At 33.4% G+C, this 26,672-nt stretch overlaps 1 protein-coding gene across 1 annotated transcript in view; it reads right to left on the bottom strand.

The window, feature by feature from the left end:
* Window positions 1-26,672, bottom strand: part of LOC124353024 (DE-cadherin) — an 896,414-nt gene that overhangs the window by 125,972 nt on the left and 743,770 nt on the right. Inside the window, exon 3 of the mRNA XM_046802814.1 lies at window positions 18,090-18,265. Within this exon, the coding sequence (XP_046658770.1) occupies window positions 18,090-18,265 (176 nt within the window). The remainder of the gene's footprint in view (window positions 1-18,089; window positions 18,266-26,672) is intronic.

The following is a 26,672-nucleotide window of genomic DNA, read 5'->3' on the forward strand; positions in this document are numbered from 1 at the left end:
TTTAATGTCCGTCTGAATGTATCAGAGTTATAACTATATAAATATATGCATTAACCTTCTTCCCACCTGAAGAAGAGTATAGATTTCAATCCTCGAAACGTAGTGTTGTACAATTTGTAACATATAACGATGGCAGCAAATGTTAGAAATCCTATTACCATTTCAAAATTTCCGTCGTATATAACATACTTTAAAAAACATTTTATCAAATTGCTGAACAAACTAAAATGTCTTCTTTATTTGGTAAAACGTTGCTATTAATAGCAACATGTTTTTTTATTTTCCTATATTACTTTTTTCCTTAGCCCAAAACACAAAAATAAATAGTCAACGTAGAAAGAGTATTCAAAACTACATGAAGTAAAAGATTAACTAAATACTATTTTCAGTTAATCTGTTGAACCGTAAAAATGTAAAAAAGCATATCATATTTCCTTGAAGCAATAATCTACAGTCTATGTTGTATTTTACTTTCTTCAACAACCAGCACGAAAAGGCAAGATAGCATGCACCAATCATTAAAAACAATACATTCACTAAATGTATTAAGTACACTGAAGAGATTCAGCCACGTGCTTCATGTATAAAATAAATGATGATATTCAAGGATTAAATTTATCATTTGTATAAGTAATATAATTAGCATTTCGTTCATATACCATTACAAATACGACTGTACTAAATTAATCAACTAAATGCATCACGCACGCCATTCGTTATACGTAAATATTAATAAATTAAATGCATTATGCCCGGAAAACTACTGAAAGTCACCATCTAAAATACGACCGAAGTTACTATCATTAGAGCAGTACACGTTAGGCGTGCACAATGCAATGTCGACTGTGTACAATGCAATTAAGGTGACGGCCGACTGTTGCACTTGCACAAATGTAGAGATATTGCATGTGCAAGCTGTGGTCAAACATGCGATCCGACAGTTCACCACACCTGCTCTCGCCAGGTAATTGGATTACTTCTTTATCTAGACTCGTATATGTGATTTCTTTACGCAACAGTGGGGATTAATTACTGTTTAATAAAATAAAACTTTCGTAATCCGATATCTTCGTCCTGTAGTAGTGTCTGGTAAGTTTCTATTAAGAATGGATTAAAATTAAACACAAATTAATAGGCTTGACTTATTGGATTTAATGAATTAATGAAACTCTGAGGCTACCGGTATCGTAACTAAATTTTTGGATCAAACTGAGTCGAAAGAGGGAAGTTTCTATCAACGTCTATGGCATTAGTATTGATTATAACAAACCATTTAAAATAAAATGGCCTAAATCCATTTAACTATTTTCGATAACCACCTCGGAAATAGGACGCATTGCTAATACACTTAATATTTTCAGATGTTTTGACCTTACTGTGAAGAGCTATCTTAATTTAACAGGGTGTTGAACTAAAACTGTCTGAGCCAACGAAGCTGTACATGATATCAGAATACAGCTCAGCCAATCAACTAACCTTTATTGGTCATATTGAACGCCGATTGGTCATACTGGCTGTTGTCTGGTTAGATTCAGCCAATTACGATACAGCTCCGCCCCTCCACTTATCTTTATAAAAGGATGTGCATTATTAGGCTCTACCAGAATTGAAGTTTGCTATCTACAGCTATGTCTAAATATTTAAAGATTTAAATAATATTAGCATTGTTAAGACACGGCGTGTAAAGGAATACATAAATCTTTTTATTTTAAACCATAACAAAAATTATTGGGGTTTAAATTTTAAAAAATATCCTTGAGCAACCTTGACCAATTTAAATCTTTTAAAAGTTAATAAAAGTTAATTTTACATTAGGAAATATAGTTGTATGCTCTGTTTTGGTGTTAAAGCTATACGTCCTAGTTTGAAAGAAAAACAGTTCTGATGTTGGATTTTTGATTGTATTATTTTTCAACGGATGCTGTTATAGTACAGTCCAAATTATTGAGCAACCATTTTTTTGGTACTAGAGTTTATACGAGAGCGTTGCAAAATGGCTCCAATCACGTTAGAATTTGTTGGCTTTGAGACAACTCAGCCTTTGATGTTAGTAAAATATTGAAACTAATCAAACTTTGACACTAGTTAAGATTTGTGACTAACTTAGATAAGAAAGTGGTCAAGCTTTGGCGTTAGTTAGATATTGAAACTAATCAAACTTTGAGAGACTATAAAAGCTTTGAGACTAGTCCAGTATTAAAAATAGTCAGCCTTTGAGATTCATGAACGTTTAGACCAGTTATTAAATGAGTTTTTATTTGAAATTCAACAAAAGGGCACTCAAACACTCAAGACTTTACTTCTGTGTTACAAAAATAAAGAACATCTGTTGTTTGGTCAGCTGGCATAAGGTAACATTTTGGCACTGTGGGGTTCATAAAACAGTCATAAATATCAGTTCGGCGCTAAAATATGTAGGGGAGTGAGACCGGTGACTTGGGTCAAATTTATGATCAGACCCCCTCCCCGCTATAAGACATATTGATTTCTGTATGACTTGATCATAGCAGGACCTTAAGGGTAAGAATTTTATGATGCAGATGAACGTATCAATAGTTGAATTAACATAAGCGAATCTATTAACTTAGCAGTTAAACAAAACTGCTATATATACTTGTTTCAATCGATTTGTGAGAAGTGTCGAGACCGTTGGAGCTATAAAATTAATACTTACAACTTATATCTTAAACCTAAGAAGATACACGTTGATCTTCTTCTTATCTTACCTCTTCTCTGATCTGCAGTATTTTCACACATTAGGAAGGCGATCCATATGACCACGAATAAGCTCCCATATATTAAAAAGGTGGATTCTTATATCGATTAAAGAAAAAGGTCCATAATATGAAACATTGATATGAAAAAAATCCAAACCACACACATTTTATATATATATATATATATATATATATATATATATATATATATAAAATACATATATAAAATATATAATTATGTATATAATACATATATGTATTATATATAATATATATGTATTATATATTAGACATATATAGTGTGTGGTTCGAATTAATAACATCTGAAATAAATGCTTGCCACACATTACAAATTTAAAGTGTAGTAAATTAACTAAGAAACCTACTACAAGATAAATAAAAACTTTATAAAACACTATCGTGGTAATAAAATAATTAAGGTTCAATTTGTATGAGGGCAAACAATTTTTTATTTTATGCTTGTAATGTTGGAAAATTAACGCTGGAAAATTTGAAGAAAATATATTAATATAATATACGTTAAGTGAATACCGTTGTGAAATTCTTGGCCGTGACTAATTGTATTTATTTAACTAAAATTAATTTCAAGTTTTGGAACATAATCCGATCCTTCTTTGCTTGAGAAATTCTGTTTATCTAAATATTGTATCCATTTACTAAAGGGAGAAAGTTTCGGTCACTAGAAAAAACCGTGATGCTGAACTTTTCCGGGAAGAATGAGCGTGATTTAACCTATACTTACATTACATTATTCGGGTCTCTATGTTATTAGACAACCTTAAAATCCAAAAGAAAGATTCAATTAATTCTTTGTAACTTTTAGCGAATCTCCTACAAAGTTTCGGTCACTAGAAAAAAACGTTATGCAGAACTTTTCCCGGAAGAATAAGCGTGATTTAACCTATACTTACATTACATTATTCGGGTCTCTATGTTATTAGACAACCTTAAAATCCAAAAGGAAGATTCAATTAATTCTTTGTAACTTTTAGCGAATCTCCTACAAAGTTTCGGTCACTAGAAAAAAACGTTATGCAGAACTTTTCCCGGAAGAATAAGCGTGATTTAACCTATACTTACATTTAATTATTCGGGCCTCACTGTTATTAGACTACCTTAAATTATTGCCGTTTGCTTTACAACCGTATGTAAAGTCCAGCAATAACACGCTTGAAGTGCTTTTCAGGTAATAATGCGAGCTTAGCCGTTAAAATTGTAATTGGGTATTGGCGCACTTAGATATGTATACTGCATATTCTCAGCAAATGTGCAATAAAGTAAATAAAAATGAAAAATTTCTAAACAGATGATCTACCCTGTAAAATGTTGGTTAAGATCATACGTATTTAATTTTTCTCACACGAATAGGTTTTTATTTATTTGACAGAAATTTTAATAAACGATGCTCCTGAGTAGTTGCCAGCTTGTTAGTATCGAATACTACTAAAAACTTTCTACGGGCTCTCTCCAGCCCGTCAAAATAATTAATTATTCAACAATATTTCCTTCCTTTTATAGAGTAAACACATTAATACAATTAAAAGCAATTAAAACTTTGGTGCAATAATTGCATGAATTCCAGGAATTCGAGTTCCGTAATAATTCATATACTTAGAATAATCATGGAGCTTAGATCAGAGCTACTTCCTGAGAGATATAAAATCAACATAAGGGTATAATCAATGTTTTTACTAAACGTCATTCATTTAAAATGTTTTTACAAACTATCATCTTTATTTTCCACAGTCCATACCTTTTTTTATATAGGGTTATACATAATTTCCGTGAAATTTAAAACAATGAAACCCTCCCTCTCACATTGAAACACAAATTATGAATACGTCAGTGTAATTCAGTGTTTGTACTGTAAACATTATTGCATGTCTGAACAGTGAGAGTACACAAGACAACACTGTTAAGTAACACTGTAAAGTAATGTATTGGTCGGGTAAGTGATGAGGAAGGTAAAGAGGCAGACAATTTATGGAACAGATACCTCTTGAGTATCTTGCCCTCACAGTCAATCCCTGCAGTATTTCATAAATATTCAGACCCAGGATAGCATGCCTTAATAGTCTGATGAATTAAAGGATGGTTTCGTTAATGGTGAGTGCAGTTAAAATAAAACTGTAATTTTTGCAAAATGTATACCATAACCGGTTTTATTTATTTAAAAAGTGTAAATCTGTTTTCTAACATAGACCTGACAATCTGTGATGTATTGTTAAATACTTAAATCATAAATTATGTAATATTTAAAATTCTAAATTTATTTTTATATAAACACTTCATAATTTATTTTTATAAATCGTCAGAAGATTTTTAACACAACAGATTGTTGATAATTTAGCTTGATGATCAGCTGTAAAAAAAAGAAATTGTTTCACACTGTACAATAAAAAATTGTTTTTAATCCGTCAGCTTAGTCCATGAAGTGACTTGAATCTGAAGATCGACGTTTGTGTTAGTGAGATTAACTTGTGGTTGCCAACTATCGTTATCCATACCTAACCTCACAGACCGTTTATCCAAATATTTATATTTCTAGTATTTTAGTTTTATGTTTACATTGTAACTTTCTTCTTCCATAGTTTACTTTCGTTAACCTTCTTTTCATTATTTTAGAAACATTGTTATAATCTAATCCTGTCCACCCAAATTTAACCTATAGAATAGTTTATTCCGCGCACGTTTAGGCTGGACCTGAGATGTCCGAATCAGGTCCAGCCAATCCAAGCCAAATGGCTACTAATGATTTGGAGCTTGAAAAAGCCGTGGAATCTATTATGAATCCAAATGACCCCATTAATATGGATTTAGATCACACCTATTGTAGTAATGCTAACATTGACAGTAAAGAGTTAAAACGGAAAAGAGATCAGGCCAATGAGGAGTATAATTCTAATAAAAATGGGCTAGCTGCCAAAACTAATGCTAAAAAAAGTTTAATCAAAAGGTACTATACAGCTAAAAAATAAAGGACCATAATGAAATAATTATTCAACATAAAGATAAACACAAACTAAATCCATTTCAAGTGGGAAAAATAATCAAACAACACCACAATGATATAGATTTTATTTACACGTGCTGGTAATAATAATCTATCAGTCATTTGCAAAAATTTCACTGCTGCAAATAACTTAATTGATTCACATCAATTAATGAACTACAATGTTTTTGTACCCACCATCAGAATTTATTCTGTAGGAGTTGTATAATGTAGAACCTGAAGTAAGCGAGGATGAAATACTAAATGAATCTGTAAGTGAACACCCTCTAATTCAAGTTCATAGAATTAAAAGAAGGGTAAACAATAATTTTGGTTGATACAAACTTTGTAAAAATAACATTTGAATCAGATAATCTTCCAGATTTTATTAAACTTAATTATGTTCGTATGAAGGTTGAAACTTTTGTTATTCCTGTTAAACAGTGCTACAGATGCTTTTCATACGGACACGTGGCTAATTCACCATGTAAAAATGATAGATTATGCAGAGATTGTGGAGACAAATTCCCATTCGGAATCTGAACCTTGTTCACAACCTAAGAAATGTGTACATTGTTATGGTCCACATAGTAGTTCATCGAAGTTTTGTCCGGAGTTCAAAAAGGCAGAAACTTATTTAAAAACAGAATGAGCGTCAATAAGGAAGATTATTTACTGCTAGTGCACACTATCCTATAACCTATAAAATAACAAGAGATAACCGTTTTATTAAAACAATCTTATGCAGAAAAAATTAAAACAAAACAATGATTCGGATTATCCAGAACTACCTGTAACTGGCAATAACAAACCATCTTACTACCATCCTAATAATAGATTTTCACCTCTGAGTAATTTAGTTGAAAATGATAATAGTGCTAGTTATAGTGCCTACACATACAGAAAACCTAAATCTAAAGTAAATACCTTCAGTTACAGTAGTAACATGAACTCCAACAAAATCCCTTCAAATAGATTTGGTAACACAAACAAGCCAAATCAAGGTACAGGTTCAGACAACATCGAAGAAACATACTCTACGCTATCAACAGACAATGAAAGTAATAGAGAGCAATTAAAATCCCTTTTGCAGGATAAAATTTACGAGTTAAGGGGTAAAATGCCTTAAAATTAACCTATCAAATACTGACACACAGCAAAAAAAACAAATTGAAGAGATCTTTTCTTCTTACCCTTATAGGCATAAATAAAGATAACACAAGCAAAAGGGTGAAAATGTAAGACCTCCTGAAAAACCGAACAAATTAGGTATAAATAAGTAAAGGCAATAGCTTTTACTAAAAATAAATAATGTCATCCTTACTTAACCTTCATCAATCTATTTTGAGATCACTGAAACTAAATTATTAAAACTAACAATATTAGCAACAATGGAAATACATAATTTAAAAGTATTTCAGTGGAATGCCAGGTCATTGAAACATAAATGGCCTGAGGTAATGCAATTCTTTTCCAATCAGGGCATTCATATTGGTGCGGTACAAGAAACTTGGCTAACCAATCATGACAAGTTGATTGACAACAATTATTATCTACTAAGACTAGACAGATTTTGATGGATATGGTGGCATAGCACTAATAGTACACAAAGCCATAACTACTCAAGTAGTTAGAGAAATTAATACAGAATCTACCCAACTCCTTAGTATTACCACCACCAATTTGAAGTATCCAATTAAAATCATAAACTTGTATAGCAACAAGAAGAAAATAAACAAGGAATTTTGGTTTGAAAATTTATTTTCTGATGATAAAGGGTATACTCTAGTGTGCGGTGATTTCAATGCCCCATCACCCTTTTTGGGGGTTGCAATAAAGCTAACAGTAGAGGTAAATGATATATACAACCATTACAATAACTCCCTATTCATACTTGCAAACTCAAATAATCCAACCACAGCTCCAGCTTTATACCATCAACAGTCTATAATAGATTTAACATTTGTTTCACCTAAGTTATACTCAACGATGCTCAGCTTTGGATGTATTGCATGATCCAATGGGGAGTGATCATTTTCCAATTACAATCAGCTTTCAAATTAGTCAATTGTATTCTAACATAAATCTAAACAAGAATTATACTAGAAATGTTAAGAGAGCTAATTGGGAAGTGTATACAAACTACATAGAGCAGGTGTTAGCGGATATCCCTGACCATTCATCGGTAGATATAAATAAATTTTATAACTTAATGACGAAGGCAATAAATATGGCAACTCCTTGTGCAAGAAAGGCAAACATTGCTGAAAAGTTAGGTTTTGTTCCTAAAACTTGGTGGACTGAACAGTGTTCTCTGGCAGTTGCTCAGAGGAGGCTGTCTTTTTAAAAATATTTAAAACAAAATATGACTGCACTTACATATAGAAATTTATCAAATTGCTCAACACAAAGCTCAGGTAGTAATTCAACAAGCGAAAAAAAACAGGGTTGGTCTAATCTATGCAATCAGATTAGTGACAGAAAGTCATCAACCTATGCTTGGGAAAATTATTAACAAACTAAAGGAACAACACAATGGCCCACAATCATGAATTTGATAATAATACTGAATTGGCAGAAAAATTTATGAGTCATATTGTTCCAGATTATGTAGCTCAAGTCAATGAAATTAACTACCCTCCATAATCAATATTACCAGTCAAGGAAGCTTTCTTGAAGATAGTTTTTAATATGAAAGAACTTCATAATGCTATTTATTCTAAGAAAAAGGATACATCCCCAGGATTAGATGGAGTCACATATAGTATGATAAAGAACCTCCCAATGAGTGCACTCTGTATTCTGCTAAATTGTTTACAATAATATATGGAACTATAAAGTGGAATTACCTAAACAATGGAAAGAAATTAAAATAATAGCTATTCTTAAACCTAATAAAAATAAAGGTAATGAACAGTCATATAGGCCTATCTCATTAATCTCCTGTCTAATGAAGATCATGAATACAATGATCAAGAATAGGTTTGAGTGGCTAATTAACAAGCAAAAATTAATTCCTGAAAATCAATTTGGATTTTCGGAAGAAGCGTGGCTGCTCAGATTATTTACTTACCTTAACCACAGATATACAGGTTGCGCTAACTCAAAGAGAAAATGTTATTGTTGCAGCACTTACATTTCAGGTGCTTATGATAATGTAGCTATTCCACTCCTACTGAGAAAATTATACATGCAAGGTATACCAACAAAGTTTATACATCATTTTAGTAAATGGCTCATAGGAAGAAGTCTACATCTGATTCTTCCAAATGAAACAATTACCAGACATGCCTACAAAGGTTTGCCTCAAGGAAGTGTATAAGTCCTCTTCTTTTTTCATTGTACGTCTCTGATTTAAAGAACATCCTACCTGAAGAAATACAGACATTACAGTTTTGCTGATGATATATCTCTTTACACTTGTCCATAAGAACTATGACACAGCATTCAACAATATGCTAATTGCACTCAACAACATTGTTAAAAGCTTTGATAAACTATATCTTGAGCTTAATGCCACCAAAAGTAATATTACAGTATTTTCAAGTAAAAGAAATAATGATAATGAACAGTACGGATATTTTTATGTTAATGGGTCACAAAGTAACACCTAAAAATACTATCAAACTGTTAGGTGTGACAATATATAATAAACTGTCATTTTCAGATCATATAAATAACCTATGCAACCAATGTCAAAAAGACTTAAATATCCTTAAACTGTTAGCATTGTGGAAGACAGGGATCTCATCCGGACTTCATAATTAAAGTATACAGAAGTCTCATACTGGCTAAACTGGATTATTGTAGTTTTTTGTTTGGTCCATGTATCTGCAAAGTTACTAAATAAACTTGAAGTTATACAAAATCAAGCCTTGAGGATAACCATGGATGCATTTAAATCTACACCTATCATAGCTTTACAAACCGAAACCTCTACATTACCATTAAGTATGAGGCGTACTGCCATTGCAGAAAGAGTCATATACAAAATATATGATGAAGAACAATCCAGCACACTATAAAATTAATTATCTCAATCTATTAATCAGCATGTCAAGTTATTGGAAGAATAGGAAAATCCCCTCTGTATATAAAAGCCATACATAAGATTGGTGAAGTGGATCATAATTACTTTGACCATAAACTTAAAATACCAAACCACTGGGATTTGGACTGTCCAATTTTATTGACTAATCCAAATGTAGTATTTAATACATTAATAGATAATGAAAGTTACAGTAAAAAAGACCTGTAATGCGGCGGTAATCCATCAGGGAATAAATAGAATGTTTGTAACAAAATATAAAGATTGTTTGGCAGTTTTCACAGATGGTTCAAAATGCAATGAAAAGGTTGGAGCTGCTGTTTATATTCCATCACTACAAATAGAACACAAATTTAAGCTAAGCCAGTATATGTCGAGTTACTCAGCAGAAATATATGCAATTTATTTAGCAGTTGAGTTTGTTCTATACCATTAAATGAAGTCAGCATAGTTATATGCACTGACTCTTTATCAGCCATCATGGCATTGGAAAACTGCAGTAAGGGACATAAAGAAAATGGTATTATCATGAGGAATTTTTAAACTGTTGGTGGAAACACAGAAAAGAATATATATTCAGTGGATACCTGGACATATAGGAATCCATTATAATGAAAGGGTGGATAAATTAGCTAAGGAAGCAGCTAATGATGGAGTGGAAACACAATACCTGCCAGTACCTATTGATGATTTTAAAGCCTTCCAGAAAAAATTTTATGGTTTTACAATTTACAAACCTCTTACAACAATCCTCAAAAGCTGGGTGGTTTAAACAGATACAGAGCCAATTTTACAAAATACCCATGGTTTAAATCCTGTAATTTTAGCAGGTCAAATTTATAAAGAAATTAATGATTTTTTAAAAATAGTAAGTAGAACCATGTAAATTTGATTAGGTTGTGGAACACTTAGAATACATGCAGTGGCAGTGAAAAATATCAAAATCACTATCATATAATCCAATCAAAGAGATTTCCTTAGTTTTTTCCTTCTCCTAACTAACCATAAAATTACACAGAACATGTTAGAAATTATGGTTCTAGGGTATGGATTTTACTCTACATAACCTTCATTAGAAAACAAACAAAATGAAATAAACATCTGATAAGCTAATAGCAATATAGTAAATTACAAAAAAAGAAGAAAAAAAAAACACATGAATTGGAAAATGCAAAGACTAACTAATTGTTCATAGCTTGGCCGGCAACCACAAGGTTCATATGTAAAAAGTGAATACGGCAAATAACTAGAAAGAAGACATAACAAGTGTACTACGTGGCCGCATTATAAGATTATAAAGGCCAGCCAACAGGCAAAAAGAAGAAAAAAAAAAAAAAAAAAAAAAAAACGTTCTAATAGGATCACCTGTAATCAGCTGGTGAAAAATTTAAGTTTTTTTATGTACACTAATCTCAAACTTTGTGATTTTTTCAGTACAACTTAACAACGGCTGTTTTTGATACGTAAATTTTACAACATGACTACTGAGTTAATGTTATAAAAATAAACAAAATGTATAAGTCTTAACTTTTTCTTCGTATGATAAATATACCTCGCGGGTAAATATACCAAACGGGAAATGTCTTTAGACGCATTATCATATTTCCGACTTCGCCTTGTCCTTCACGAATTATGCACACAAAACAATCGGTTTTGCGCCTAGCGACGAATACTACTATTTTTCATACTGCTTATGTAAGAACTGCTTGTGATACTTTATGTTAATGCATTAAGTGATTGTTTTCGGTAAATTATAGGCTGACAGGGACGTAATCAAACAGTTGGAGCACAAGTTTTTTACTGCCTTAACCTCAAAATTTTGCCTTTGCTTCAGTACATTACACCTGTTTTTGTATGTAAATTTAAAAGTATTATTATGTTATGAGTATATAAAAATTAAATAAAACGTATAAGTTTTAATTTTTTTTTGTCTAACTCAAGTGCAGATTGTCTAAGTCAATTACTGTCGTAAATTACAAAATAAAATGTTGTAGATAAACTTTTCAGTTGATAACATAAGCTTATGATCTTTTGAAAATTTAAGCTACCTGTAATTGCGATGTTTTAAAATTTTAATGTATTTGAAATTACATTTGTACATAAATGTTTTATTACGCTTACATTACACTATCAATACTATTTTTAACTAAAGCGTCAGTAATACATACAATTTTATGATTTAATCTGGTGAAAAATAAATGACCGATTGGTTTTCGTAATATTTCTTTACTGGATGTTTATACTTCAATTGGTGTTATTTATTTATTTATTTATTTCCAACGGTTCCACCATTTTTACAAAAGTAATTCAACAAATCAAATACTTAGCAATCAAGATGACAAATCATAATCAATATACACAGTCTTATGTAAGCTCTAACTTGAACAACATAGGTAATAACAGAGTGATATACTATAAATATGAATAACAAAAACAACAATAAATAACAAGGAATAATAACAATACACTAACAGCATCGATAAATAAATAGTTGACCAATGCTATAACATTAATAAAATTTAGAAACTCAATAATATACTATCAATAATTAATACAATCGTAGCTGTTAGTTATTGTAAGTGGATTTGTATTAAGCATGTGTTAGGTGTTTACATTTAATAATTTGTTTATCAGGGTGTATTTTGAATCGTGAAAAAAGTCGATTAATTAATTAATTCTTCGTAATGACAAAATATGACACCTTGATTAATAATTGAAAAGGGTTCAAAATCCAAGCTCACTACATTGTGGTTAAATTAAAACCATTTAATGTAGTAAATTAACAGATGTAATAATTTATTTTGATAAGCCTAAAATATAAGTAGCCTCTTTAGAAATGACGTGTAAGAAAACATTGTTCGTGCAACAGATTTAATTCTGGAATACAGTATTGAATGTAATTACGAAGTTGATCTTGATACTGTCAGGAAAAGAAATGTATAAATAATTCCGTGAGCTATAGGTATATCCGTGCTCTCTGTACATTAGGTGAACTATTAACTGTAATTGGGTACTCAAGCGTTCCAAGTTTATTTCCCTTTTATAAATCAGTTTAGTGGAACGGTGCACAAGCACCATGCTGCTGCCGCACCGACGAGAATTACCTTCTATTTACAGATATAAAAACACTGTTGCATATCTTCTGTTTCACAACAAATACTTGTATTGCATACTTCAGTTTATTTTATGATGAGTGTTTTTTCCAATACCTTTATACAGTCATTTATATGATTTTTTACATTTTAAAGATTGTTTGAATACATTCATGCAATTTAATTAATTTTCATTAATTTAAAGAAGAGATGATTAATGTCTGTTGATTAAAAAATATTTTCGGTGCTAAAGATTGCATTTTGTATATCTATATAATCATAATTTAATATAAATTTTATTTGCTCAAATTTTTAATTTTGTAAGGTATTTACAAAGACACACACCCACATGCGCGCGCGCGTTTTTGTGTTGCTTATTTACACGTAAATCACTGCGCCCATATATGTTATAATTTAAATCGATTAGTAATATACCAAAAAATAGTATCCTTATCAGTCTAGTGTACAATATAATGAATCCTTAGACATGATTTAAAGTATGTAAAGTAAGTACTACAAAAACGGTTATAACTGGGATTAGGGCTAGTTTTTCGGGACCGTAAAGAACGCCGTAATTTGAAATTTCCTCAAGAATCAATTATATTTTTATAAGTAGCAATATCCCAATTTAATTTAAATAAACATTGAATCACAAAAAGTACTTGCTCCGCCGGGACTCGAACCCGGATCTCTCACTTGCCGGGTAAGTGTGCTATCACTACACCAGAGTCCCGGCGGAGCTAGTACTTTTTGTGATTCAATGTTTATTGATATTAAATTAAATTAGGCTATTGCCACTTATACAAATTTAATAAACGTAAATAAAAGTCATTTGACAGGTATTTGGTCTTCCGATCATATGTTAGTTTGGTTATTTAAACACATATGTGAAAGAAACAGCCAAATACAAAATAATTGAAACGTAAAAAGTAAGGGCTCTGTGCTATATATATATATATATATATATATATATATATATATATATATATATATATATATATATATACTAGTATATACTCGTATATACTAGAAGGCTTTTTGAGGGTTCATCATTTAAAATATTTGTGTCCAATTTAAATTTTGTGAGTCAGTGTTTTTTAGGGGAATCTTGGGAAAGAAAAGATATGCCACTTATACTATGAATCCCCCTTCTTCCCCTCCCACCCTCGACATATTTTTACCCCCGAGCAGATTTATACCCCCTATATACTGGACACCTACAAATGTCCTCTACATCCTACGATCTGTTCATGTCTCCATCTCCCTTTTTTTAGATACTTTTAGTAACTCCAGTAAGCTTATTGCGTGTTGAAACGGAGTTTTACATTATCCACAATAAATGTAATGTTTACATCAATGTATTCATTGCTTCACTCAGCAAGTGTGTACGGATTTCCAGTTCGTGCTGTTTAAATATACACTCCCAGATATTAGTGAGTTCAATATTTATCAACTTATACCGGGTGAGTTTTTTAAAGTGATCCAATAGCTAACTTTTTAATTACACGACTTAGCACCACACTTTAAATTTGGAACTTGCTCAATTTTAAGTTTTACTCAAGAATACACTTTCAAATTCTTTGATGATGGCCGCCATATTGGAAAAAACTTTAAAATCTTTTATGGAACACTCTGTATTTTATTTTTTTTTTTTTTAGATTCTACTCTAAAAAATAAGACATTGTTGCTTTTGAGAGTTTTTCAATATCTCTAATGGTTCAGGAGCTTGGAAAATGGCGGCCATCTTCAAAGAATTTGAAAGTGTATTCTTGAGTAAAAACTTAAAAGTGAGCAAGTTCCAAATTTAAAGTGTGGTGCTAAGGTGTGTAATTTAAAAACGTTAGCTATTGGATCACTTTAAAAAACTCCCCCGGTATAGCTGCATATTTTATTCATCTGTCGGAAAATTAGCAATTAATCGTCGAAGGGAAATAATTTCAGCAAACACATTACGTTTTTAATAAAATGTTCCTTCTGTTCTAAAATATATTTTTGAAATATTTGAAATTTTGCAATATTCAATTTAACCCAAAGAATAAAATATCAGACATTCATTACAACGTTGAAACACACTTTGTAACAATTTAAACAGTTTAATGACCAGTGTGATCTATAATTTTGATAAAAATATAAATAAACTCTATGGTAGATAAATGTAACTAAATAAATATACCATTTATCTTTACAAAATATGTTGTTGGTCTCTATTTTTTATGAATAGCAATTGATTAATTAACTAATTTCTAATGTGGTATGCTTTTATATTTTACAAAGTATTTTCTGTCTTGAATGTTCAGAGAATATGGAAAAAAACGTTTTTTATTTTACAAAATTTAACCGTGTACTTCAAGATAAACCATTTAATTCTAATGTAAGGATGAAAATTAATGTATTAAACACATTTTGATATTTGTGTTTAAGTAAGTGAAAAAAGTTACACATTTAATGTTTATTTAATGTGAAATAAGTTAGAATAAAACAGAAAATATTTTTTAAAATAACTTATAATTATTCTTTAAGAGATATATTTGCAATAGTAATATCAAAGTAATTGTTATTAAATTGGTAATGCTAATAAAATCGTTCGAATTAGTAATGAAGCATACTGGCTAATTAATCGTCTAAATGATTCGCAATGTTATGTCGCTGTAGTTAGGAGTCAAAACGATTAAAATTATTGTAATGAATACTTATTCGAATATCCAGTAAACTATCGAATAGGCACTCGAATAAAAATGTATTTGACCATCCCATCACTACGAACTAGCCTGATGCTACTAGCACAGGTCGGTAACACAGAAGTTCGGTTAATGTAACTGCCTCCCCCAGGGCTGCTCCCTTTTATCCGTACGTGACTACTGGCTTACCTCCACAATTAGTGCCTAATGGATTTCTTCTTCATTGCCTAACGATTTAGTTTTCGATCTTGTTTCCTTCCATCAATCACGTTGCCTTTCTGTTCAGTGTAGCTTTTGTTGTAGACGTTGAAATTCATCTTACCGAATAAAATCTACCACCGTTCTTTATGATTTCCTTTCTCGAGCATTTTTCCTCAAAACGTTGTCCACCCGAAGGGTCACTTTTATATTTGTAGATGTCAGAAATACGATGACAATGAATATACATACAAACTTCGGTGTCTTCTTGTATAAAAGCATGGTATACAAACTAATCAAGTTGTAACTCCAGATGAAAAATTAACCTCAAGACGTATTCAAGAGTTTTTGTGAATTCTAAAAGTTTGTAAAGCAAAAAAGTTGCATTTTTTACGATCAGAAATGATTCACTTTTCAAGTATTTAATTACGTATATATATTTTTTATCTTTTTATTACGTATATATATATATATATATATATATATATATATATATATATATAATTATAAGTATTTAATTAACAGGCATAAAATTATCGCATGATAAACACTGCGCAACAGTATATATACTTTTAGCTTTTTTAGGACAAAAGATTAAAAAAAATTTTAGCCCAACGAAAAAACCAAAATGGCCACATTTTGATTATTAGCCCAGCACATAAAAATTCAATCTCATGGAGACTTCCCTCAAAACAAATTAAGTTAAATTTGTTTCACTACAAACTCCTAATATATTTAATCAATACTACATTAATATTTTGTTTAATTCAGTTTGTTACGAAAAGCATGGATACATGAGATATTACACTTTTTAAGTTAATTAGCAAATTGTTTTTACAGTAAAAGGGTCTTCATTTTAATTTTAACAGTGTTACCCAGCATTTAGCTAATTAAATTTTCATGCGTGGTTATAGGAATCAAATAACATTTTAAATAGCGCCTTTGTTCAATCAAGGTTTTATGAGCATCCTATAAAGCTTTCACAACAAATACTTTCAGAGAGTATTCTTCTGAAAGTTATTTCTATTTTATTGCTAAATCAGTCACTGCACTCTTTCCGAGTTTAATATGGTCATAAATCTCAACTACTTAATCCAGATTCTGGTAAAATATTACAGCCAATAGAGTCATCTCGTTTTCAGCAAATTGCTGAGTTGTACGAAACCACGTTGTATTTTGAGATGGGAATTTATCAATTTTATAGACAAAATTCTGAACGACCATTAAGTCAACACAAAAGCTAGTTCTAAGACTTTTATATGCCAGATTTTCGCAGCATTCGAACTGCACGCATTCGCCGTTTCTGATACGGAAGTGAACACGTTATCTGCTTACTACACGTATGTATACATTATTTTTGAAAAACTAGTGGGTACCCGCGGTTTTTCACGCAGTTTTTAAAATCGAAGCCGAATCCTACTTAGTTAAAGCACTTATGCTGGTGCCCTACGATATTTTTCAAATGTAAGTGGGGACACATCAGGCACATGACTATTATATAACATTTTGCTCGTAAACAAACATTTCTGATTGGAATGAATTATATTTTCGACACCATACCAAAGTTGGTCATACTGTCACGATTAAGATAATATATACACAGGTCTAAAGAAATCTACTTCACAATCTAGAATAGATTTAAAGCACTGTGTACTTAATATTTGATGACATTTACATTTAAAGCAATGTTTCAGCTTCTTTGACGAACTTCAGATGAAACACAAAAGAAAGATTAAAAGCGTCAACAGCTGTTTTGTGTCAATTAAATTTGTATTATGAGACATAAACATTAATGATATTATTATCATTGTCATTCCGGGCATTCTTTCCGATCTCTTCATATAATCCTTCCTTGGACTTTAAGAAATATTTTTTTAATTACCTAAATTGTTTCGTCCTTTCTGGAAATTGGCAGTTATCAACAATGTAGCGATTATTCTTTAATTAATAAGATTAAGGTAGATTTAAGGTAGAATTAAGGTAGATCATGTGGAGATCTCCGAATCTGAAACTGCGATAGTGTTCAATTTTAAACCAGGCTGGCCAGTGGAAAGTCTTATATTTATAGTGATAAGACTTTCCACTCGTATAGTGTCACTGATAACGCAGTAAAACTGATTCTAGCAGTTTTAAAAAGGTAAATAATGTACGAAACAGATTTATGGTTAAATGACTTTGTTAGCATATTATCCACCACCGAATAACCAATAGTTACCACAAAAGTTAGTTGACACAAAACCTTAATTTGTTCGGTAAATTAAACACTGTTTGAGCTCTATAATTCAATAAAGAGTTAATTCAACAAACTAATTACGATGATTAATAGTGTGTTTTTGTACTCACAATGCTCGTCCCAGTCAGATCCTGGAAAGGACCGCCCACGAGCGCTTCTGGAGTGGGAAGATGGGACTGGCCGCTGGATCCTCGCCCTAAGAGGTGCCTGGAGTGCCTCAACCTCGCTGGAGACATGGGATTGGGCAGTAGAGGATGCAACCGGCGAGAGCTATCCCCCATAGCTTCTGGAACAAAGCAAAATAATAGGGGTATAAAATTAGATACTTCTGCATGTGTGAAACAAACCTTCATTGCAAAAAAGTTTTAACTTTCTGATATGCGACTGGGAAACCTTGTGCTTCAAAAGTTCAATACTGCAGTCAACGAGCAAACTGTGAACCTCTAACGAGCCAATTAGGTTAAATTTGCAATCATATCAAAAAGTCTGCTTCACCTAAAAAGTAAGACCTGTAACTGAGAGAAATTGGCTAGGAATGGGACTATTATCTCAACATATGAGCTTCTTACTTGAGCGAGCCCTAGCGTATAGCCATGAACATAAACAGTATCAAGAGTTTGGGTATCCAAGTAGTTGGCCATTTCATTATCTAACGTTATAATTCATAATCTTTTTCACTTTCACTCTCAGCTGGTATCATTTTTACGGTAACCAATGTAAATGGAAATAAACAAAGAAGAGAGTAACACGATAACGACTAGGCTTAACATGTAATAATGACTACTGATAATTAATTTAGCAGAGAAAAAAAAAAAAAAAAACACGTGGTGCATATTACATGCTGCACACACCGTCGTAGTCGAGACTCCGAGTCTACATTTCCTCTTCTGAGAACTCTGAAAAGTTCATGCCTCATCAGTGTCCACCTGTTCTTGGGCAACAATCCAGCCAGGATCTGCTACCTCTACTATGTTATATAATGCATAATGAGATGTAATTCAGCTCAATTGGAGTTCCAAATCATTGTTTGGCATTAAATCGCACTGACACATTACTTAACACTTGGTATTCCGTAGAGGGAATGACATTTGGAGTCTTCCTGAGTTCAAAACCACCTGTAGATTTGAGAACTCAAAGTAAACTTTTATTTATTTTTTGGCCTGGTGATACCCACCACCTTTCAGCAATTAGAATGCAGCTCGGGAATCAAATCTGTTGTAATGACCGCCTGAGTTCAAAACCATCTGTAGATTTGAGAACTCAAAGTAAACTTTTATTTATTTTTTGGCCTGGTGATACCCACCACCTTTCAGCAATTAGAATGCAGCTCGGCAATCAAATCTGTTGTAATGACCGCCTGAGTTCAAAACCATCTGTAGATTTGAGAACTCAAAGTAAACTTTTATTTATTTTTTGGCCTGGTGATACCCACCACCTTTCAGCAATTAGAATGCAGCTCGGGAATCAAATCTGTTGTAATGACCGCCTGAGTTCAAAACCATCTGTAGATTTGAGAACTCAAAGTAAACTTTTATTTATTTTTTGGCCTGGTGATACCCACCACCTTTGAGCAATTAGAATGCAGCTCGGGAACCAAATCTGTTGTAATGACCGGAAATTGGACTTATACAATCTTTGAAATTTACTAAGGAGATGGTGAAACCTAGAGAGTAAAGTTCAAGTAGACCATTATGTACGGTAGATCGGCAAATGTCCTTAACCGCATCTTTAGAGCCACATCAATTACATCCATAGAAGATCATGAACAATTCTTCAGAATCATTTCCGTTGGCAAAACTTTTGATATAGTCAAGAAAGAAGCCTAATGTCGCAGTGCTATCGCGCTTCAAAGATTCCTTTGTCAATTGATCAAGTTACAAGTAAATGTCCTGCACCTTGTCTGGCCTGGACTCAATCTTAAAATCCACGAAGTAAAGCCATTCCATAGAAGCAGGCATTTAGTGAATGACGGACCATGTTCTAAGGCGAATGTAGAAGCTTTAACTATATTTGTATTCTTAACTTTTATTGCCGGAACGAGATTTTAGCACTGTATTTTTTTGGATTAAAGACGAAGTCTAGCGTAATTTTCACAATGACAATCTCCAAATGCAAGATTGTCAGTAAAACCAAAGAATTAGATCTCTGCTTTGCAATTTCAAGTATTTCCAACATAATTACTCCATATTGTTTATTAAGTAGATGTATTGATAAACCTAAACCTAATGAATCAAAATTTAGTAAAATTTTTTGAATTGCCTTAAAAACGTAATTTTGAAGTTGGAAATGCTTAAAACTCATACGCTTGTAATGGTAGCTATGATTGGGTTATTCGGATGACAAAATTGATGGACAATTTGTCTGATTATGACAGAAAGACTGCAACCCTATCTGAACCGTTATATAACACTGTACTGCAAAAAATGAAAGTAAAAGATAATTCAGATGAGCTCTTCTTGACGCTTATTATCCTACACTAATTTAATATAGACGAGAGGGCCAACACGGCTACAATACACTTTAGTTGTCGGACCCATTACTGTGATGAGAAGGACCACCCTTTCCCTCGAACACAGCACTTTTAAGTAGTTTCGTCACGGAACGAGTTCAGGGAAACGATAGACACTGTGCTGACTGCGAGAGTAGGCATGATTGCCGTAAACATAGCCTACGAGAGTATTCCAACTTATTGGATTGGCTTTCGATTGGTGGTCTCTTCACTTAGTTTAGAAATATTTTGAGCACTTCAATTACTTCGGAAAAGTTTCTAATTTGTTGCTAAACTAACTCGGTTTCTGGAGCTGGCACCGTCATTAATAACTCCTATCAGAAACATACTATTTACGAACTTACTTGAACGCTAACGTTAGAAAATCGCAACGACTGAGATTACATCACTGCAAAAATAAATAAAAAGTGTGTCTTTATGGGATATGCAATACAAGTACACATTTTGTAAAGTTGCTTATAACCATGAAAAGAAATTAATCCAGTTATACTGATCACAGTGGAATTTGTAAAAATGATCCGCTTAAAATGTTTGTTTTGTTGCATTCAAATAATCTGCTCTACTCAACAGTGACGTGTACAGGATTCGAATTTAGAAGCAAGGAGAGACAAATCCATGATATTATACAGCGCGTACACTAGATCAACCTCGTACTTGTTGAATATATGTATTCAAATACTGGATGTATTAACAATTTAAATCAAAACTTGAATTAAACTATTCAATGTATTTAAATTTTGAAATATTGTAACATTTACCGTGCTCTTCATGTGCTTATCGATGTGCCCAAAGCTTTGATCCTATTTTATACGTTGCGTTAGATAACGTGACCTAGCCAAAGGTTTATTTTTCTAGATTTCCTTTGAATTATGTTTTAGGATTATTAAAAATTCCAAAACTTAAAGCATGCAAGATATGTTAGAACTACCCTTTTATACAGTATCAGGATTCGATGTGGAACCTTTCGGGCGGGTGTCTACTTCGTTCAGGTTGGCTAGAGGTGATTAATATACATTTACCAGTCCTAAATATCTATGCTAAGAATTCAACAAATAAACTAAATTTATTTGGAGAAGTACTATTGTGTATCCTTGTCAAGAAAGATTTTATTGTCTTCCAGGATAGTCGAAGTGTAAAGCAATAATCTGTTTCTGGTTGGGATAATTTCCTCCACTTTTAGTTCTTTGAGATAACTTCCCTGAGAGCATAAAAGTAGAATAACTCCACGAGGCATTAGAGTCAGTCAAAGTAGGATATTTGGGCAATTTTTTACCTTGTCAAACTGAAAACCTGGTTGAAGATAAAAAATATGAATTTATACAGTATGTACTTTGGTTGTAGATTCAGGGAGCTATATTTTCTAAAGAGTTCAGATTTCAGATTTTTGACAATTTAAATTATTAATGCTTTTTAATACAATGTGTAATAATGTTTCTCCTATCGGCATTAACGGAACACATTGACTAATGTGGGCAATGACTGGTAGAGGACAGAGCAACAATGAAGGTGCAAAGTGCTAGTTCAGTCAAATTTTAATACTTAATTCTGACCCACTGATTTTTTATCAACTACTCTCTATTGCAATACCCACGTTTTCTGACATATGAGAGAAGCAACAGAATCACGCTAAGAAGGAAAACAAGTCTTCATTATTAAATTGGAAAACGGAAACGAACGTCTTTTCGAAGACACTTCTTGATGTTGAAAAACCGATGCAGAACTTAGAGTTGGAGATAACAGTTGCCCCAATTACAAGAGACTTGGGGTTCGGTAATGGGCTCCATTAGCCAACTTGGCTTCTCACATCAGACCACGTGACACATGTCTGTTACTTTTCACGACTTCGATATCCAGAGTTGCCAACTGTACAATTTAGAAATTCCCACCAACATAAACCTTTATATTCTCTCTCATTGCGAGATTTTTTAAATCACATTAACTTGATAATTCATAAAACCGAAATTATATATCATACTGTAGCATCCTATGTGAAATTAATATGCCGATATAAACAGAACATGCAAGAGAATAGAAACAACGCAATAAAATGAAAAATAATATTAATAGTACAATATTATTTGAGCTTCAAGCTGTTTAAAGTTTGGGAAACACGAAATATTAACACACTAAGGCACACGAAATATTTATTCTGCAAATCGTAATAAATATAACTATTTTCTGGTCGCTAGGGTCACTACGGCTTAATTTGAAAATCATTTTGGAAAAAATATAAGAAATTAATTAATATAATACGCAGCAAGCCAGATGAGATGAATTTGACCCGCTGGAATATCCCTCATATGTGTGTTTGGGCAGATAACGTTGCGATCTGTCAGAAAAGTACAATACTATTGGGAGGAGAGGTGATGGGAACAACTTCAGTAATACTAGTGTCTGTTGGTGATTGCGGTTGATGATGATGATGATGTTAACAGGACCGTAAACTCAATGAGAGCTGTTGGTTGTTGTGCTGATGTGATTGGGCAGATAACGTCGCGATCTGTCAGTAAAGTACAATAGTATTGAGAGGAGAGGTGATGACACAATTTCAGTAACACTAGTGTCTGTTGGTTATTGTGGTTGATGATGAGGATGTTAACAGGACCGTAAACTCAATGAGAGCTGTTGGTTGTTGTGCTGATGTGATTGGGCAGATAACGTCGCGATCTGTCAGTAAAGTACAATACTATTGAGAGGAGAGGTGATGGGGACAACTTCAGTAACACTAGTGTCTGTTGGTTATTGTGGTTGATGATGAGGATGTTGACAGGACCGTAAACTCAATGAGAGCTGTTGGTTGTTGTGCTGATGTTATTGGTCAGATAACGTCGCGATCTGTCAGTAAAGTACAATACTATTGAGAGGAGAGGTGATGAGGCCAATTTCAGTAATACTAGTGGCCTGTTGGTGATTGCGGTTAATGATAAGGATGTTAACAAGGCCGTATAAACTCAGTGAGAGCTGTTGGTTGTTGTGCTGATGTGATTGGGCAGATAACGTCGCGATCTGTCAGTAAAGTACAATACTATTGAGAGGAGAGGTGATGAGGCCAATTTCAGTAATACTAGGGCCTGTTGGTGATTGCGGTTAATGATAAGGATATTAACAAGGCCGTATAAACTCAGTGAGAGCTGTTGGTTGTTGTGCTGATGTTATTGGGCAGATAACATCGCGATCTGTCAGTAAAGTACAATACTATTGAGAGGAGAGGTGATGGGGACAACTTCAGTAACACTAGTGTCTGTTGGTTATTGTGGTTGATGATGAGGATGTTAACAGGACCGTAAACTCAATGAGAGCTGTTGGTTGTTGTGCTGATGTTATTGGTCAGATAACGTCGCGATCTGTCAGTAAAGTACAATACTATTGAGAGGAGAGGTGATGAGGCCAATTTCAGTAATACTAGGGCCTGTTGGTGATTGCGGTTAATGATAAGGATGTTAACAAGGACCGTAAACTCAGTGAGAGCTGTTGGTTGTTGTGCTGATGTGATTGGGCAGATAACGTCGCGATCTGTCAGTAAAGTACAATACTATTGAGAGGAGAGGTGATGAGGCCAATTTCAGTAATACTAGGGCCTGTTGGTTATTGTGGTTAATGATAAGGATGTTAACAAGGCCGTATAAACCCAGTGAGAGCTGTTGGTTGTTGTGCTGATGTGATTGGGCAGATAACGTCGCGATCTGTCAGTAAAGTACAAAACTATTGAGAGGAGAGGTGATGGGGACAACTTCATTAATACTAGTGTCTGTTGGTGATTGCGGTTGATGATGAGGATGTTAACAGGACCGTAAACTCAGTGAGAGCTGTTGGTTGTTGTGCTGATGTTATTGGGCAGATAACGTCGCGATCTGTCAGTAAATTACAATAGTATTAGGAGGAGAGGTGAGGACAACTTCAGTAATACTAGGGCCTGTTGGTGACTGCGGTTGAGGATGTTAACAGGGCCGTATAAACTCAGTGAGAGCTGTTGGTTGTTGTGCTGATGTGATTGGGCAGATAACGTCGCGATCTGTCAGTAAAGTACAAAAGTGGTTTGAGGAGAGCTGATGGGGACAACTTCATTAATACTAGGGTCTGTTGGTGATTGCGGTTGATGATGAGGATGTTAACAGGGCCGTATAAACTCAGTGAGAGCTGTTGGTTGTTGTGCTGATGTGATTGGGCAGATAACGTCGCGCCAGAACAGTGCTGGTTGTTACAATGCAGGCAGGCATGCTGGTGCCCTCATACGCTTTGTGTTGTGCAGGGGCGGGGTAGAAAGGAACGGTCTGGAACCCTTCGGGGCCACCTGCAACGGGTCTCATCTGACACGTCTTATCATCTGAGATGTTGATGTCTATCGTGGAAAAATCGTCTCGAACAATTAATATAAATCGTATATACTTTGGTTTTACAGTTTTATTTTAATTGCATATGTACTCGTATTAAAATATTTATAATTTTATTAAACTTTATTTCTTTTAAGATTTAATCGATTTGCGGGAAATTTACAAATTTTATCTGTGAGGATCCTGAATGTATAATTCGCTTAGCTGGTTAAGTATCTCTTCACTGGTTTAGTATAACTTAAAAACATTCCAATATAATTGTACTAAAGAAGCCCGAATTCCTCATAAAGTTAAATCGTATACTCGGTGATCTATGTAGTTTGTCTAGTATAATATGCAAAAAAATTTTGTCATCTTTAAATTGTAAAAATGTATCACACTATCATCCTTGTGTTTTAATGCACCCCATTCATATTCAAATATCTACTGGTAAATTATTATTTTTAATATGAATAATTAAGCTTAGACGTGAGGTTAAAAAATAAAAAAAATGTACAACCATTGCGCCAATCGTGTAAGCTGAGGTTACATTGCAAAGATATTGGCCAGGTGTTACAGAGGAAGATTCAGGAACTCTCAGAGTCTGGAGATATTAGTAATTCCGGAGGCTTCTAAATTCACGTCACGTGGTTCCTGCGGCAATTGACACGTCATAAATGGAAAATGGCATAACGCACACGGTAAGACGTCACACAAGGCAACTGGTACGTCATGTCAGGCAACCGTCACGTACTCAAGGCAACTGGTACATCACATAAGGCAACAGTCACGTCACTCAGTGCAACTGGTGTGTCATTAAAGCAACCATCACGTTACTGAAGGCAACTGGTACATCATATAAGCAACCGACACGTCACTCAGTGCAGCTGGTACATCACATAAGCAACCGTCACGTCACTCAGTGCAACTGGTGTGTCATTAAAGCAACAGTCACGTCACTCAGTGCAACTGGTACATCATATAAGGTAACCGACACGTCACTCAGTGCAGCTGGTACATCACATAAGCAACCGTCACGTCACTCAGTGCAACTGGTGTGTCATTAAAGCAACCATCACGTTACTCAAGGCAACTGGTACATCATATAAGGTAACCGACACGTCACTCAGTGCAGCTGGTAAATCATATAAGGCAACCAGTCACGTCACTCAGTGCAACTGGTGCGTCATGTCAGGCAACCGTCACGTACTCAATGCAACTGGTACATCATATAAGGCAACAGTCACGTCACTCAGTGCAACTGGTGCTTCATTAAAGCAACCATCACGTTACTCAAGGCAACTGGTGCGCCATGTCAGGAAACCGTCACGTACTCAATGCAACTGGTACATCATAACGTAACCGTCACGTCACTCAGTGCAACTGGTACGTTATTAAGACAACCATCACGCTAATCAGTGCAACTGGTAAGTCAGATAAAGTAACCATAACGTTACTCAGTGCAACATAAGGCAACCATCACGTTATTTAAAGCAAAGGGTACATCATATAAGGCGACCATCACCTTACTCAAGGTAGATGGCCTGTCATATAATACAACTGGCGTGTTAATGGGATTTTTAAATGCCCTCTTGTTTTTTTTTTTTAATTATTTAATAGATTATTTCGCTTGGCTATTACCCTTTCTTCCAATCCTTATTCTAAGTTATATACTCTGCTCAGTCCAAGACTCAAGACTGTTTCTATGGATCCTAATGGTAGACAAACATTCCAAAGACACCGATTATGGGATTATTGTAGCGGCATTTTTTTTTTTTTAAGAAAAGGGAGGATGTTTATAGCGATAGCTTTGTCATTAATAATTCATAAGTCTTTAGGGACTTATTAAATTTGTATCTCTTACCGATCATACA

This window comes from Homalodisca vitripennis, chromosome 1 (genome assembly GCF_021130785.1).
Source record: "Homalodisca vitripennis isolate AUS2020 chromosome 1, UT_GWSS_2.1, whole genome shotgun sequence".
Lineage (NCBI taxonomy): Eukaryota > Metazoa > Arthropoda > Insecta > Hemiptera > Cicadellidae > Homalodisca > Homalodisca vitripennis.